The 16,222-nt window shown below is 46.1% G+C and overlaps 1 protein-coding gene across 2 annotated transcripts in view; it reads left to right on the plus strand.

Moving 5' to 3' along the window:
• TRPM4 (transient receptor potential cation channel subfamily M member 4) overlaps positions 1–16,222 on the plus strand; it is a 36,611-nt gene that overhangs the window by 17,683 nt on the left and 2,706 nt on the right. For both annotated transcript variants that reach the window (XM_081215872.1, XM_081215871.1), the window contains exons 13-20: positions 1,702–1,831; positions 2,007–2,152; positions 3,230–3,342; positions 3,703–3,780; positions 7,704–8,135; positions 13,204–13,336; positions 13,516–13,690; positions 13,903–14,080. In XM_081215872.1, the coding sequence (XP_081071998.1) occupies positions 1,702–1,831; positions 2,007–2,152; positions 3,230–3,342; positions 3,703–3,780; positions 7,704–8,135; positions 13,204–13,336; positions 13,516–13,690; positions 13,903–14,080 (1,385 nt within the window). The remainder of the gene's footprint in view (positions 1–1,701; positions 1,832–2,006; positions 2,153–3,229; positions 3,343–3,702; positions 3,781–7,703; positions 8,136–13,203; positions 13,337–13,515; positions 13,691–13,902; positions 14,081–16,222) is intronic.

A 16,222-nucleotide genomic window follows, 5' to 3' on the forward strand; every position in this document is an offset into this window, starting at 1 on the left:
TTATCCTACTTGGAGTTTCTTCATCTTTTTGGATGTACAGATTCATGTATTTCATCACATTGGGGAAGTTTTAGTATGTTATATCCTCAAATATTCTTTCTGTCCCTTTCTCTTTGTCCTCTCCTTTTGGGACTCCCATTATGCATATGTTGGTATGGTTGATGGTGTCCCACAGATCTCTTAGGGTCTGTTTATTTTTCTTCATTCTTTTTCCTTTCTGCACCTCAAACTGGATAATCGCAATTGACCTATCTTCAAGTTTACAAATTCTTTCTTCTGTCTCCTCAAAGCTGCTCTTAAGCCCTTTAAATGAATTTTTCATTTCAGTTATTGCACTTTTCAGCTCCAGAATTTCTATTTGGTTCCTATTTATTTATTTATTTATTTATTTATTTATTTTTGGCTGCGTTGGGTCTTTGTTGCTGCGTGAAGGCTTTCTCTAGTGGCCAGCGGAGGCTACTCTTCATTGCAGTGCACGGGCTTCTCATTGCGGTAGCTTCTCTTGTTGCGGAGCACAGGTTCTAGGGGTGTGGGCTTCAGTAGTTGTGGCACACGGGCTCAGTAGTTGTGACTCATGGGCTCTAGAGCACAGGCTCAGTAGTTGTGGCACGTGGGCTTAGTTGCTTCGTGGCATGTGGGATCTTCCTGGACCAGGGCTCAAACCCATGTCCCTTGCATTAGAAGGCGGATTCTTAACCACTGCACCACCAAGGAAGTCCCTGGTTCCTTTTTATAATTTCTATATCTTTATTTCTATTCTCTATTTGCTGAGACATCATTCTCCTGGCTTCCTTTAGCTCTTTGTTCATAATTTCCTTTAGCTTTTTGAGCATATTTAAGACAGTTGATTTAAAGTCTTTCTCTAGTAAATCCAGTGGCTAAGTTTCCTAATTTCTTTTGTCCTGTGAATGGGTCATACTTTTTTGTTTCTTTGCATGCCTCATAATTTTTGTTGTTGTTGTTGAAAACAGGACATTTTGAATATTATAAGATGGCAACTTTGGAAATCAGCTTAACTCATTCCTTCAGGGGTTGTTGTTGCTGCTTGTTGTGGGTGGTTGTTGTTTGTTTAGTGACTTTCCTAAGCTATTTTTGTAAAGTCTGTATTCTTCGTCATGTACGGCCACTGAAATCCCATTCTGTTAGCTTAGTGGTCAGCTAGTGGCTTGACAGAGATTCCCTTAAATGCACAGGGGTGGGGGAATAAAGCTCTTCCACTTTGCAGGTTAGCTCTTTGTGGAGCTGTCTTTCAACACTTAGGCAGGCTGTTTACAATTTGGCTTTAGCCTTCACTGCCTGCTTTTGCTGAGCCTAAAGGTCAGCCAGAGGTGAAAGCTTAGGGCTTTCCACAGTCTTTTCTGAGCATGCATCCAGTCTTGGTCATGTTTGTAGCCTTCTAGATTTCCTGGTACATGTAGGAGCTTTTTATTTCTTTGCTTTATTTTTACTTCTTTATTTATTTGGCTGTGCTGTGTGGCATGAGGGATGTTAGCTCCCCCACCAGGGATCGAACCCGTGCTTCCTGCAGTGGAAGCTCAGAGTCCTAACCACTGGACCACCAGGGAACTCCCCATAGGAGCTTTTAAAACCCCTTAATCCCCCAAGCATCTCCTTCCCCAGCTGCTTCCCTCTTCTCTCCTAAGCTGTTCAGAGTATCTATTGCTTGCCTCAGCTACTTGAGGCCTGTCTCTGTCTCTCCAGGGTTCCAATTCCGTGGCCTCAGCTCTTGGGGCCTGTTTGTTGCTGCGAGTGCTGGGGCGCCTGGAGACTGAGGCTGAGGAGGCAGCACGGAGGAAGGACCTGGCAGCCAAGTTTGAGGGGCTGGGTGTTGGTGCGTGGGGCATGGGTGCCTGGCGGGGCAGGGACAGGGAGCTGCCATGAAGGGGGTAAAACTCCCCATTCCTCCTCTCGTCACTCCGCCTCTTCCCCTTCCATCCCCTCATCTCTTCCCTCACACCGTCTTCCTACTACTTTTCCTCCCTCTCACATACATCTCCTCCACCCAGACCTCTTTGGAAAATGCTACCGCAGCAGCGAGAAACGGGCTGCTCACCTGCTCCTTTGGCGCTGCCCACTCTGGGGGGATGCCACCTGCCTCCACCTTGCCATGCAGGCTGATGCTCGTGCCTTCTTTGCCCAGGATGGGGTACAGGTGAGCATCTGATACACCAACATCCCAAACAGCTCTCAGCTGGACTGTGGGAAGTCAGGAGGATAAGCCCCTGCCACGGTGGGCAGTCCATGGTCTTGACCAGCCTCTCCCCTGGAGACAACCCCTCTCCAGAAAGTCTCAGCCTTCCCCTGGAAGGGTTGCTCCTCCCAAAGGAAGCCTCACACCCTGCCACAGGAAAGCCCTCCCTCCTACACAGTCTAGTCCAGGAATCCCCTGGCGTCCAGTGGTGGTGCTTTCACGTCCATGGCCCAGGTTCAATCCCTGGGTAGGGAACAAAAAAGAGTTCTATTCCAGATATAGGAGTATCCGGGACTGTAGTAAGAAGTCTCACCTCTCACACAAGAAGTCCTTCCCATTTCCTTAAGAGGTGTCCACTGCCAGGCTTCAGCAATTACAGTGGCATCACTGGACAAGTACCTAGTGCTTTGGATACAGACAAACTCTGGTTTAGGAAATCCTACCCTTCCTTTGGGAAGACCTGTGTGCCCCCATAGCCGCTCCCATCCTGCTAATCCTGACATTCTGAAAACACTCTCGGTCTCCGTAATCTAAATCTGACAGGGGCAAAGAGCGTCCCACCCTCAGTACGATACAAGAAGTTTTGCCTACCCACAGCCGGAAGTCCCATTTCACTTCTTGGAATGATTTGTTGGTACTTCAAATACTTTCCCAGAGTCCTTTGTTTTGAATGGTGGTTAAACTCATGGATTGCAGCTTTTGCCTCTTCTGTAACCTTCCTGTGCTCCATCTGTGAAAAAGGAGAAAATATTAGTACCTGTCCCCCTGGAGGTGTGGTGAGGGTTAAGTGAGCTAATCTAAGTAAAGTGCTTAGCCCAGTATCTGGTATATCATGTTAACAGATGTTGGCTGTTTAACTCTACTAAAATCTGGAACAGGTGTTCCTTGCCTTTGACTCCTTTCCCCCCACCCCCAATAGTTACGGCCCTCACAGTGAGCATTTGCCCTGTGCTCTGGAGTGTGGCTTGATCCTGGTCTGGGGTCTTTGGAGAGGGCTGTGGGGAGATTCAGGCTCCTAATCCTCCCCACACCCCACAGTCTCTGCTGACACAGAAGTGGTGGGGGGAGATGGACAGCACCACACCCATCTGGGCCCTGGTTCTCGCCTTCTTTTGCCCCCCACTCATCTACACCAACCTCATCACCTTCAGGTCAGTCCCCTGGGGTCAGATTGGCAGGAGGAGGGGGAGAGGGGAGATCAGTCTCTACTTCCTGCTGAATTCTGGCTGCCTTTCTATTTGGTCTGTCCAGTGCTTCCCCCACCCTTGTTCATTCTCTTTCCCTCCCCCAGACTGGGAGCATGTTGTGGGAAGCAAGCTTTGGGGGTGGGTTTCTGCAGTATCTCTAGGGGCAATTCCTCTGCCCTCTGGCCATAGCTCTGGGGGGAAGGTCACATTGGGATGATACCTCTCATTCCCTGCAATGTCTCTGAGTGACTGAGTTTGGCTTAGAGAATTCCTCTCCCACCTACCCTCCCCCTATTTCTCACTCTGTGTGTCCCTCCATGCCAGGAAGCCCGATGAGGAGCCCATGCAGAAGGACCTGGCATTTGACATGGACAGGGGCGTCAGTGGGGAAGGGCCTGGCAAGTGAGTGAAGCACCAGCACTGTGCGGGGGTAGGGGGCACCCTAGGCAGCTCCAGGAGCACCAGGTAATGGGAGCAAGACCAGAGGGGAGAAGTGGGGCTTCAGGAGATGATGGTTTCATGAACCCACTGAAAATACTGGGGAAGTTTCCCAAATGCCAGGCTCAAGGCTTGGTTCAACTTTGGTTCTGCCACCAAGGAGTTCCTCACTGAAAATCAATTTGCTTCATGATACATGTATTTCTGTCTTGATAAAGCAAGTGGAATTGGGTGGATTTGGTTCATTTTAGGGATCTTTTGCCAATTTTTTTCTTTCTGACTCCAGGGCCTTTGCTCTTAATCTCTGTGCTGTGGTACCCATGAAGGTGTTTTCAAAATCAGTCCTGGGCTTCCCTGGTGGCGCAGTGGTTGAGAGTCCGCCTGCTGATGCAGGGGACGTGGGTTCGTGTCCCGGTCCGGGAAGATCCCACATGCTGCGGAGCGGCTGGGCCTGTGAGCCATGGCCGCTGAGCCTGCGCATCCGGAGCCTGTGCTCCACAACGGGAGAGGCCACAACAGTGAGAGGCCTGCGTACCGCAAAAAAAAAAAAAAATTAAAAAAAATATAATGATAAATAAATAAAAATCAGTCCTAAGCAAATGAAATTGAATATTTATTAATCTTCTGTTAATTCTGCAGAGCAGAGGTGCTGGAGGACTTGGCTCTGAGTCAAGCAGAGCGGGGTTCAAATCCCGACTTTGCCTTTGTAAGTGGCTTCACCCCTGAGCCTCAGCTTTCTTTGCTGTAAAGAGAAGGTTAGGTTGAGTAATGCTGCAATGACAAAGCATTCCAAACTCTCAGTGGGCTGGCAACAGTGAGGATTTAATTGTCATTCACGCTCCATTTTTGGGTTGTTTGTGGCTCTGTTCCACGTGGTCTCCACTTTGGGATAAGCAAACACCTCCTAGCTGAGATGTTGCTGGTCTCATGGTAGAGGGAAAAGAGACATGGCAAATCAGGTTCTGGACCTTAAAGCCTCCACTTGGAAGTGACACATGTCACTTCTGCCCACATTTCATTGGCGAAAACTAGCCATATGATAATTTCTTAGCTATTAATTCTCCCACTGGGAGGAAACCAAAATATTTGGTCCACAGTAATACAATATACCACAATGCCTGATGGAACAGTTGGGAGGATTCATGGAGATAATGTGTATTAAATGTGCATATTGTAGTGCCTGGCACAAAGTAAGTGCTCAGTTAATGGGGACTAGCATTACTACTGCTATTATTATTATTATTATTATTATTTTTTTTTGCGGTACACGGGCCTCTCACTGTTGTGGCCTCTCCCGTTGTGGAGCACAGGCTCCGGACGCGCAGGCTCAGCGGCCGTGGCTCACAGGCCCAGCCGCTCCATGGCATGTGGGATCTTCCCAGACCAGGGCACGAACCCGTGTCCCCTGCATCTGCAGGCAGACTCTCAACCACTGCGCCACCAGGGAAGCCCACTACTGCTATTATTGATACACTTATTTCTTTTGTTGAATGGTGGGTGTGTGTGTGTGTGTGTGTGTGTGTGTAGGTATAAGGGTCTAAATCTATGGTAATAGAGAAACAGAGGAAGAGGCCCCATCTTGCACCCTCCATCTCTACTTTAATCATCTGAATGGGAACAGGGAGGAACCTCAGCCCCAATATTCCAGAAGAAAAAGTGTTTCTGGTAACTGTTAGAAACATAATCAGACTGCCAGAAGTCTGTAAAACCTACCAACTGCTGTGAAACAAATCAAATTTAAATGTATTATGTATATACATATTTTTTTCTGAGACAATGCACAAAGAATACGAAATATTTGTCAAGGTAGAAGAGCATACTAAGAAAAAAATTTGGACCACTGAAAAAAATTAGACAGAGGGTCCCCATGTCAGGATCCATAGGGGTATCCTTGTCTGGTGAGTTCCCAACATTTGTACCATATGATGATGACAATAGCTGAGGTTATAGAACACTTACAGTGGGCAGCCAGTGTGCTAAATTGTTTTGAAAATCAGTTCATTTAATTCTCTCAACAACCCTATGCTATAGGGTCCATTATTATCCCCATTTTACAGAAGACATAACTGAGGCATTAAGTCACCCACCTCAGATCATGTGATTGGTCAGTGGTGGAGCTGGGATTTGAAACCAGATCTTCTTGTTCCTGAATCTGTGCTTTTAGTCACTGTAGAAAGCCACCTCCCTGAGGAGCTTTGTAGAAGGACAGATTCCTGGATGCTTCTCCTCCAGGGAAGCATCCAGGATTCTGTGTGTCTCCTGCCTGGAGGTGATTCAAGATGGCAGACTTTGGGGAGCATTCTGACCCACCACATATTTTTGTTACCAGGTCTGTTTTCTCTTATTATTGGGGAGCTAGTTCTCGTCTCTGCATCTCACTTTCTTTAGCTTTTACTGTTCTTTCTGCTTATTCTCTTTATTTTTATTATTATTATTTTTTTTGCGGTACATGGGCCTCTCACCGTTGTGGCCTCTCCCGTTGTGGAGCACAGGCTCCGGACGCGCAGGCTCAGCGGCCATGGCTCACGGGCTCAGCCGCTCTGCGGCATGTGGGATCCTCCCGGACAGGGGCACGAACCCACGTCCTTTGCATCGGCAGGCAAACTCTCAACCACTGCGCCACCAGGGAAGCCCCTGCTTATTCTCTTTAGAACAGCCTGAAAAAAACAAAAAAAGAACAGCCCTATTGAGATATAGTTCACATACCATTCAGTTCACCCATTTAAGGTGTACAATTTTCAGTCGTTTTCAGTATATTCACAGAGTTGTAAAATCATCACAAAATTAATTTGAAAACATTTTCATCACTGTAGCAAGAAATCTTGTACCCATTAACAGTCTCACTCCCCACTTCTCCCTTCTCCCAGTCCCAGGCAACCACTAATTTACTTTCTGTCCCTACGGATTTGCCTGTTCTGGACATTCCATATAAATGGAGTCATACACCAGGTGGTCTTTTATGACTGGCCTCATTAACTTAACATCATGTTTTCAAGATTGATCCACTTTGTAGCATGTGTCAGTGCTTCATTCCTTTTTATTGTTGAATAATATTCCATTGTTTGAATCTACCACATCTGATGGACATATGGGTTGTTTCCACTTTGGGGTTTTCTTTCCACTTTCCACTTATAAAGAGAGGATGCCTTTCCAAGCCAGTTTATTTTTCCTGTTAGCTTTCTGAATTTATTATTGTTTGTATTATTCATTTTTCTGTTTCTGATTTGAGGTCAGAATTAAGAGTTAGGATGAAACTGGGACAGAGGATCAGAACTCAGGGGAGGAGGGTCAGAGATATGTGGACCTAGAAGCTTAGAAGTTAGATATGGCTGTACAGTCAGAGATCAGATAGAGGGAAGGAAGAGTTATCGGAGAAAACTGTGCTGGATAATCTGATATCAGAATCTATGGGTTAGAAGTTAATATTCAGGGATGGAGTTGTCAAACCTGGGGAACCAAGGCCATGAAAGGGAGGGGGTCAGAGGTCCCATTTGAGGGCCAGAGGTCAGATAGATGGTCCAAGGTCAGACAGAGAGTCAGAGGTTGTGAAGGTGAAAGAAGAGGGACTTGGAGACAAAAGCCAGACAAGAGTCAGAGGTCAGCCCAGAGGCCAGAGGTCAGAAAGGTGGAAAAAGTCAGGTGCAAGCTCAGCAGTCTTGATGGTAGGAGATTTCAGAGGTCAGAAATTAGATACAGGGGTCAAAAGTCAAGGTGATGGCGGACATCAGACTTAGTTTCAGGTCAGGCAGGGTCAGAAGTCGTGAAGGTGGGGAATGTCTGGAAAGGAGGATGAGTAGGATATGAAAGTTTAGAGGTCCTGATAATGGTGACAGTCAGGTGCAGAAGTCAGATTGAGCCCTTCTCCCTTCTCTCCCTCTCTCCCCCAGGTCCACAGACCCTCCTGAGAAGATGCCCTTGGGGGTGTTGAGGCCGCCCAGCCGCAGGAGCTGCTGTGCGGGGTGCCCCCGGCGCCTGCGCCACTGGCCCCAGTTCTGGGGAGCGCCAGTGACTTCCTTCATGGGCTACGTGGTCAGCTACCTCCTCTTCCTGCTGCTCTTCACCCACGTGCTGCTCATCGACTTCCAGCCCGAGACACCCAGCGCCCTGGAGCTGCTGCTCTACTTCTGGGCCTTCACCCTGCTCTGCGAGGAGTTCCGCCAGGGGCTGGGTGACAGCTTGGGCAGCCTGGCCATGGGGGCCCCCAGGAAAGACACCCACCAGGCCCCACTGCGCCGCCGCCTGCACCTCTACCTCTCAGACGCCTGGAACCAGTGCGACATAGTGGCCCTCACCTGCTTCCTCCTGGGCGTGGGCTGCCGGTGAGTGCCCTGTGACCTTACACTCCTGGCCCATGGCGACCTCTGACCCTTCCTTCCTGGGGGTGGGGGCGTGGGAGTGGGGATGGGGGTGAGGGGTGGGGTTGGGGGTCTCAACTCTTGGCTTCCCTGCGGCAGGCAGAGGCTAAATCCAACTCCACTTATTCTTTTCTTTTTTTCATTGAAGTGTAGTTGATGTACAATATTATATAAGTTGCAGGTATACATATAGTGATTCACAATTTTAAAATAACTCTCCTTATTCTTTTTTTTTTAAATTAATTAATTAATTAATTTGGCTGCATTGGGTCTTCGTTGCGGTGTGCGGGCTTCTCATTGCGGCGGCTTCTCTTGTTGCGGAGCACGGGCTCTAGGCACGAAGACTTCAGTAGTTGTGGCTCGCGGACTCTAGAGCTCAGGCTCAGTAGTCGTGATGCACTGGCTCACTTGCTCTGCGGCATGTGGGATCTTCCCGGACCAGGGCTTGAATCCGTGTCCCCTGCATTGGCAGGCGGACTCTCAACCACTCCGCCACCAGGGAAGCCTCTGCTTATTCGTTTAAAAAAAAAAAATTCCCATCTTGATTGAAAGTACTGCCTAAAGATGTTCTGTAAGCCGTTTGCTCACATGTGGATATCTGGCTTTAGGGCTGATAGGATAAAATGAGAACCCCACTGCTCTTCATTCTAGATCTGGACTTTACAGGATGTTTCTCTAGTCCTCAACATGGCCCTGCAGCTGCACCCCTGTCCTGGACCCCAGACATCAGGCCACACACCGAGTGCCACCCTCACCTCCTCCTTCCTCTTCCTCTACAGCCCTGGGTCCCAGGCCCCATCCTCCTGGCACCTGACTTTCTCTGTCTCATCCCCCTGTTTATCTCCACGCCTGCCTCTCCCACCTGGACCCTCGCCCCAGCCTCTCTTCCCTCCAGTCCATCCCCCACAGGGCCCGCAAGGGTCTTTCTACACCCAGAGCTGGCCTGTCTCTCCCTGCTTCTTGGGGCTTGCCAGTGCCCGTGGACAGAGTCTCAGCCCCTGCCCTTCTCTGCCAGGGCTGCCTCCCTGATTTCTTTCTCTTTTCTTCATTTACACTCCGACTTAGACGTCTGAGAGTGACTTGCAGTTCCTTCTTCACAAGGCCCGTGGCTTTGACCATGATCCTTGGTATTTTGAATCTGCGTAATTATAAAATTGCAATCAGAATTTTACCAGTACTGACGGATTCTTACCAAGGAACTATTTTCTAGTTACTTTAAACTGCCTTGATTGATTTTACATTGCAGGGCAGTGAAAGTAGTTTCAATTATTTTCTTTTTCAGTTTCTGAAATTATTTCAACTTGATTAATTATTGTTTGGGTTGTTTTACAACAAATATTTGGTTCAACGTTTGTGTTTTTGTCCTATCAAATTTTGCCAAAATCTAGGGTCTGTGTTTGTGAATTTTACTTTGTGGCTTTTATTTCTTGCATGTCCGGTTTTCCTGGGTCAAATTTCATAATTTTAAATTTCATCAGGGAGGCCTCAATGCTTTGTCAACTTTTTACTCCATAAAAATCTTGACTGTTTCTGCTTATTTCTTAGCTAATTTACAAAAAAAAACTAACTGTGCGGAATTACCCTCAAATATTTTCTGTTGCCCAGACTGGGCTATATAATGTTAGTTCATTTCTTCCATAGTTTCTAGATTGTATTGTGTGGTGCCAGAGAGAGGCAAAGGGCAAATCAAAATGTCCTTGGGAATAAATTTTGTTGTCTTTGGGTCTTGGCACATGCTGTTCCCCCTTCCTGAAACACTTTTCCCTCCTCTCCTTGGCCAAGCCAACTCCTACACTTCCTCTCAGCCTCAGCTTTGCTGTCTCTGCCTCTGGAGGTCTTCCTTTCTCCTACCCAGACTCTGGGTCTCTTCTTTGTGTTCCTATAACATCCTGAGAGTCCCCCCAGTAGTGCTTTGACCATGGCTTTTGCTGTCTCTCTCCTCACACAAGATTATAAGCTCCTCAAGCCACATCTATCTTGTCTCCCAGCAACTTAAAACATCTTTGAATATAGTCTATGACCAAAGAAATGCAGAAGTGCGTCCTTATTGAACAAGATTATATTCAAATGAAGAAGAGCACAGAACAGAAACGGATTATCTTCCTCAGCCATTTCAAGCTTCCTCCTTTTCTCAGCAGTTACCTCCATCAACAGTTTGGTGCACATCCTGCCTGTTCTTTTTCTATGCATTTACCTACTTCTTTTATACACAGATATTATACACAGATGATACTATGTTTTATTATTCTTTTGCAACCTCTTCTTTTCCTCTGTAAAACGTCCTGACATTCTTTCCATGTCAGTATTTGCAAATATTCCTTATTCTTTAAAAATGTTCCATCAGACTCCTGAAGAAGGGGTTTTAGTCTCCGCTGGCTAAAGCAGACAAGACAGACTTCTTCTTGCCAGATTTAATAAATGAATGAATTCCTTTCATGAGGCAGTGGGACAAAAATTCTGGACTTCAAGAGAGAGAATTAGGCCCAAAATTTCTCTACAAAGCGTCTTTCATTTTCTACTTGAGATAACATCAAGTTATAATCAGATATTAGCTGCTCTGGGTCCAGTACTCTGATGGTGAGTTATTTTTTTGGGTTTTGTTTTTAAATAAAGTCCTACCTGTTAGGACACCGCTGCTTTTGAAGAGAGCAGACAAAGAACTTTGTGGTCACAACTTAGTGACAATTTCCAGGGGATGAAGTGTCCTGACACCCCCTTTTATAATCTGGATGGTTGACAGCAATGACCCCCTACTCTTTTCTCAGTTGACACACTGAGAGGTATGCTTCCTCTATGCTGTGTTAAAAATGGTACAAAGTAATTCGACATGAATAATTTATTAAAACAGAAAGATAAGAAAGTTTTGTACAACACTGTGCTTCTGTTTATTCCTTTTATTTTGTATAAAGTATCTTCTGAGAGGAAAGGGCTAGGACCATTTGCTACCACCCTTTAGGAATACCAGTGATATTTTAGACATTTTTGTCAAGCTCATCGTTTTTTAGGTGGGGGGAAGAATTATTGGACAGGAAAAAAAATTCCAAAAAATCTCATTTTACACGGGAGAAATTTCCTGTGTTCTCCAGAATTGAATGGATGAATCGTTTTATTTTGCCAATCCCTTCCAGAAGGGAAGGGATTTCAGTTGTTTCTAATTTTTTATTATTCCAAAGTAATAACAGTTTACATCTGAGACGTACACTTTGTGGGTCAAAGGGTATGTGTATTCTTGATGTGGAATGCTTTCCTTGTAAAATAGCTTCTTCCGGCTACACACCCACCATCTGGGTAAGACACTGCCCCCTTGAGTCCTCATGCTTGATGATACCTGATATTTTCAATCTTTAAAATTTTGTAGCTCTCAATTTAACCTTTATACGTTTTGCCAATCTGATGGGGAAAATGACCTCTTCTTGTTTTAATTTATGCATCCCTGACTCCTAGTTGGGTAAGTTGGGCATCTTTCATATCTAAATGGCACATGTACTCTGTCAACTGTCTTTTCATATCCTTCGCCCCAGTTTTTAATTTATTGTGTTCATCGATCTCTTGCATGTATATATTTTTTGGTAGGTGCTCTCCTTATACTCTGGATCCCAATCCTTGGTGGTTTTGTTCTAAGTATCTTCTTACAGTCTGCAGCTTGTCTTTTCACTTTTGTATGTTCTTTAAACATTCTTTTATTCTTTAACTTTTCATTTCGAAAAACCCCTAGACATAAAAAATTTTTGCAAAAACAGCACAAAGAATTCCCATACACCATTCATCCAGATCCCCCAAGTGTTAACATCTTATATTATCAGAACCAGGAAATTTTATTTAAATTTCATCAGTTGTCCACTGATGTTCTTTTTCTGGATCAGGAGCCAATCCAGGATTCCATGTTGCCTTTAGCTGTCATGTCTCCTTAATTGTCTCTAATATGGCACAGTTTTTCAGTCCATCTTTGGCTTTTATGATCTTAACACTTTTGAACAGTCCAGACCAGTTATTTTGTAGAATTTGCCTCTGTTTAAGTTTGTCTGGTATTCCCTCCTGATCAAATTTAGGCTATGTATTTTTGGCAGAAAATTTTGCCTCTCTCTGTCCATCATATTTATGTTATCTTTTTTTTGTTTGTTTTTTTTGTTTTTGTTTTTGTTTTTGTTTTTTGCGGTACGTGGGCCTCTCACTATTGTGGCCTCTCCCGTTGTGGACACGCAGGCTCAGCGGCCATGGCTCACGGGCCTGCCGCTCTGCGGCATGTGGGATCTTCCCGGACCGGGGCACGAACCCGTGTCCCCTGCATCGGCAGGCGGACTCTCAACCCCTGAGCCACCAGGGAAGCCCCTTATGTTATCTTTTAATACACATGAGTTTTATATTTCAAAGTAGTTAAATATTCAGTCTTTTCCTTTATTATTATTTTGTGCCTTGTATATAAGACTCTTTTTCTCATATGACATTTATCTTATGTCAAGCTTATGAAGAAATTCTATATTTTCTTACTAAGATTTTGATGTTTTGCCTTTTACTCTAGGTTTTTAATCCCTTCAAAGTTAAAGTACATGATGCAAAATAGAGATACAATTTTTATTTTCCCCATAGGGATTGCTGATGTTATTCACCATTTGACCTTCCTCTATGAATTGTGTGTTGTTATCCTTTATCCGATTTCCTGTTAGGTCGTTTGTCTCCTGCTTATTGGTTTGCTGGAACTCTCTATATTTTGCCTTGTATAGGTTGGACAAATATTCCTGCAGTTTTCACAACTTGATTGTTACAGGGACCTCCCAGCTTTTTGCTAAGGCCGTTGTTCATGCAGCCATTATTTAATGGGTACCAGCGCCCTGCGTGGCCCAGCTTGGCACTGTCACGGGTGCCAAATTTTAAATCTGAGTAAATCCCGGGCGAATGGGGGTGGGGGGGTGGTCCCAGGTCTGGCCCTGGGGAGGCCACATCCTCACCTTCAGCCTGGTGTTGGGAAGACTCGGGGTTTTCCTTTGCACCCTGTAACCCTTGAGTGACCCCTGCCGCATCTGCCATACCCCAGGCTGACCGCAGGACTGTATGACCTGGGCCGTACTGTCCTCTGCCTCGACTTCATGATCTTCACGCTGAGGCTGCTGCACATCTTCACGGTCAACAAACATCTGGGGCCCAAGATCGTCATCGTGAACAAGATGGTGAGGGGTGGGGTAGGGCTGGTGTGGGCGGGGGCAGAGGAGGAAAGGGGCGGAGCCAGGGACGGTGTAGTAGACTCTGGAACGCAATGTCAGGGAAGGAAGCGGGGCTTTGGATGCAGGGGCGGGGCCAGAGTAGGGAAGGGAAGGGCCCGGATTGGTCTCATCTTCCTCTTCTGCAGATGAAGGACGTGTTCTTCTTCCTCTTCTTCCTTGGCGTGTGGCTGGTTGCCTACGGGGTGGCCACGGAGGGGCTCCTTAGGCCCCAGGACCGTAACCTCTCGGGTATCCTGCGCCGGGTCTTCTACCGGCCCTACCTGCAGATCTTTGGGCAGATCCCCCAGGACGACATAGACGGTAAGGAGGGATGAGAGGGCCTGACACCCTCCCTCTGAATCCCGCCCCCCCTCCTCTATCTCTGGGTCTCTGACCCCTCCTCTTTCTCTTTGCATCTCTGTTCCCCCCTCTTTCTGGGATTCTGTCTCTCTCTCTGCTCTCCCATGCCCGTCTGGATTTCTGTCTTCCTTAGGTCTCTGTCTCTCTGGCTCCATCTCTATCTCCCTTCACAGTGGGCTTCATGAAACCCGACAACTGTTCATCGGAGAAGGGCTTATGGGCGCGCCCCTCAGGGACCCAGGCAGGCTCCTGCGTCTCGATTTATGCCAACTGGCTGGTGGTGGTCCTCCTCATCATCTTCCTGCTCGTGGCCAACATCCTGCTGGTCAATTTGCTCATCGCGATGTTCAGGTGAGTCCCCACTGCTCTCTGATCATCTGACCTCATCTGGGTGACCTCACCCAGCATGACCCTTGACCCCGGCGTGATTCTTGATCCCAGTCTAAGCAATTCTAGTTTTAGTCTCTGAACTCTGATTCAAATGTAATGCTGGCTTGTCCCCAAACCCAGTCAAGAGTCTGCTCCTGACCTGGACTTTGGAATCTGATCTACTCTGTGAGCCCAGGCTGAAGATTAAAAAAAATTTTTATTGTGGCAAAATATATATAACAAAATTTGCCATCGTCACCATTTTTAAGTGTACAATGCAGTGACATTAATTACATTTATAATGTTGCACAACCATCACCACTATCTATTTCCAAAACATTTTCATCACTCCAAACAGAAAGTGTGTACCCATTAAGCAAGGGTAACTCCTCATTTCCCCCCACCCCCCGCCCAGTTCCTGGTAACCTCTAATTTACTTTCTGTGCTATGAATCTGCCTCTTGGAGGTGATTCATGTAAGTGAAATCATACAATAGTTGTCCTTTTGTGTCCGGCATAATGTTTTCATTGTGCAATCATGTTGTAGCATGTACCACCACTCCATTCCTTTTTATGGCTGAATAATACTGATGAATTGATATAAGACATTTTGTTGATCCATTCGTCTGATGTTGGAAACTCGGGTTGGTTCCATCTTTTGGCTATTGTGGATAATGCTGCAATGAACATTGCTGTTCACAATTGCTGTTTGAGTCTCCGTTTTTTATTTCTTTTGGATATATTTCTAGAATAGAATGCTGGGTCATATGGTAATTCTATGTTTAGCCTTTCCACATCCTTACTAACAGTTGTTATTTTCCTTATTAAGAGGTTCTAGCCATCCTAGTGGGCATGAACTGGTTATTTCATTGTGGTTTTGATTTGTATTTTCCTAATGACTGGTGACATTGAGCATCTTTCCATGGGTTTATTGCCCACTTGCACATCTTTAAAGAAATGTCTGTTCAAGTCCTTTGCCCATTTTTAAAAATAAATTTATTTATTTTATTTATTTTTATTTTTGGCTGTGTTGGGTCTTCGTTGCTGCGCGCAGGCTTTCTCTAGTTGCAGTGAGCAGGGGCTACTCTTCGTTGTGGTGCGCGGGCTCCTCATTGTGGTGGAGCACGGGCTCTAGGTGTGCAGGCTTCAGTAGTTGCAGCACGCGGGCTCAGCAGTTGTGGCTCGCGGGCTTAGTTGCTCCGCGACATGTGGGATCTTCCTGGACCAGGGCTCAAACCCGTGTCCCCTGCATTGGCAGGAGGATTCTTAACCACTGCGCCACCAGGGAAGCCCCCGTTGCCCATTTTTTAAATTGAGTTGTTTGTATTTTAGTGTTGAGTTGTAGCAGTTCTTTATTCTGGATATTAAACTCCTATCACATATATAATTTGCAAATATTTTCTCCCATTCTGTTGGTTGTCTTTTCCTTTTCTTGATAATATCCTTTGATCCTTAAGTTTATTTATTTATTTATTTATTTATTTATTTGTCTGTGCCACAAAGCTTGCGAGATCTTAGCTCCCTGACCAGGGATCGAACCAGCATCCCCTGCATTGCAAGGTGGATTCTTAACCACTGGACCACCAGGGAAGTCCTTGGGATTTTCTGTTTCTATATGTAGGCTATATCATCTGTCAATGGAGACAGTTTTACTTCTTCCTTCCCAATTTGGATGCCTTTTAGTTCTTTTCCTTGCTTGCTGTGGCTAGACCTTCCAGTATAATGAATAGAAGTGGTGAAATTGGGCATTCTTTTTTTTTTTAATATTTCTTTATTTTCTTTATTTTTTGGGCTGCGTCGGGTCTTAGTTGCGGCATGCGGGCTCTTTGTTGTGGCACGCGGGTTTTTCTCTCTCTAGTTGTGGTGCGCAGGTTCCAGAGCGTGTGGGCTCTGTAGTTTGCGGCACAAGGGATCTCTCGATGAGGTGCAGGAGCTCAGTAGTTGTGGTGTGCGGGCTTAGTTGCCCTGTGGCATCTTAGTTCCCCGACCAGGGATCGAACCCACGTCCCCTGCATTGGAAGGCAGATTCTTTACCACTGGGCAACCAGGGAAGTCCCAAAAGTGGGCATTCTTGTCTTGTTCTTGATCTTTGGGGCAAGTTTTCTGTGTTTTTTCATTGAGTCTG

This window comes from Mesoplodon bidens (assembly GCF_964165515.1).
Source record: "Mesoplodon bidens genome assembly, chromosome: 18".
NCBI classification, from domain to species: Eukaryota; Metazoa; Chordata; class Mammalia; order Artiodactyla; family Ziphiidae; genus Mesoplodon; species Mesoplodon bidens.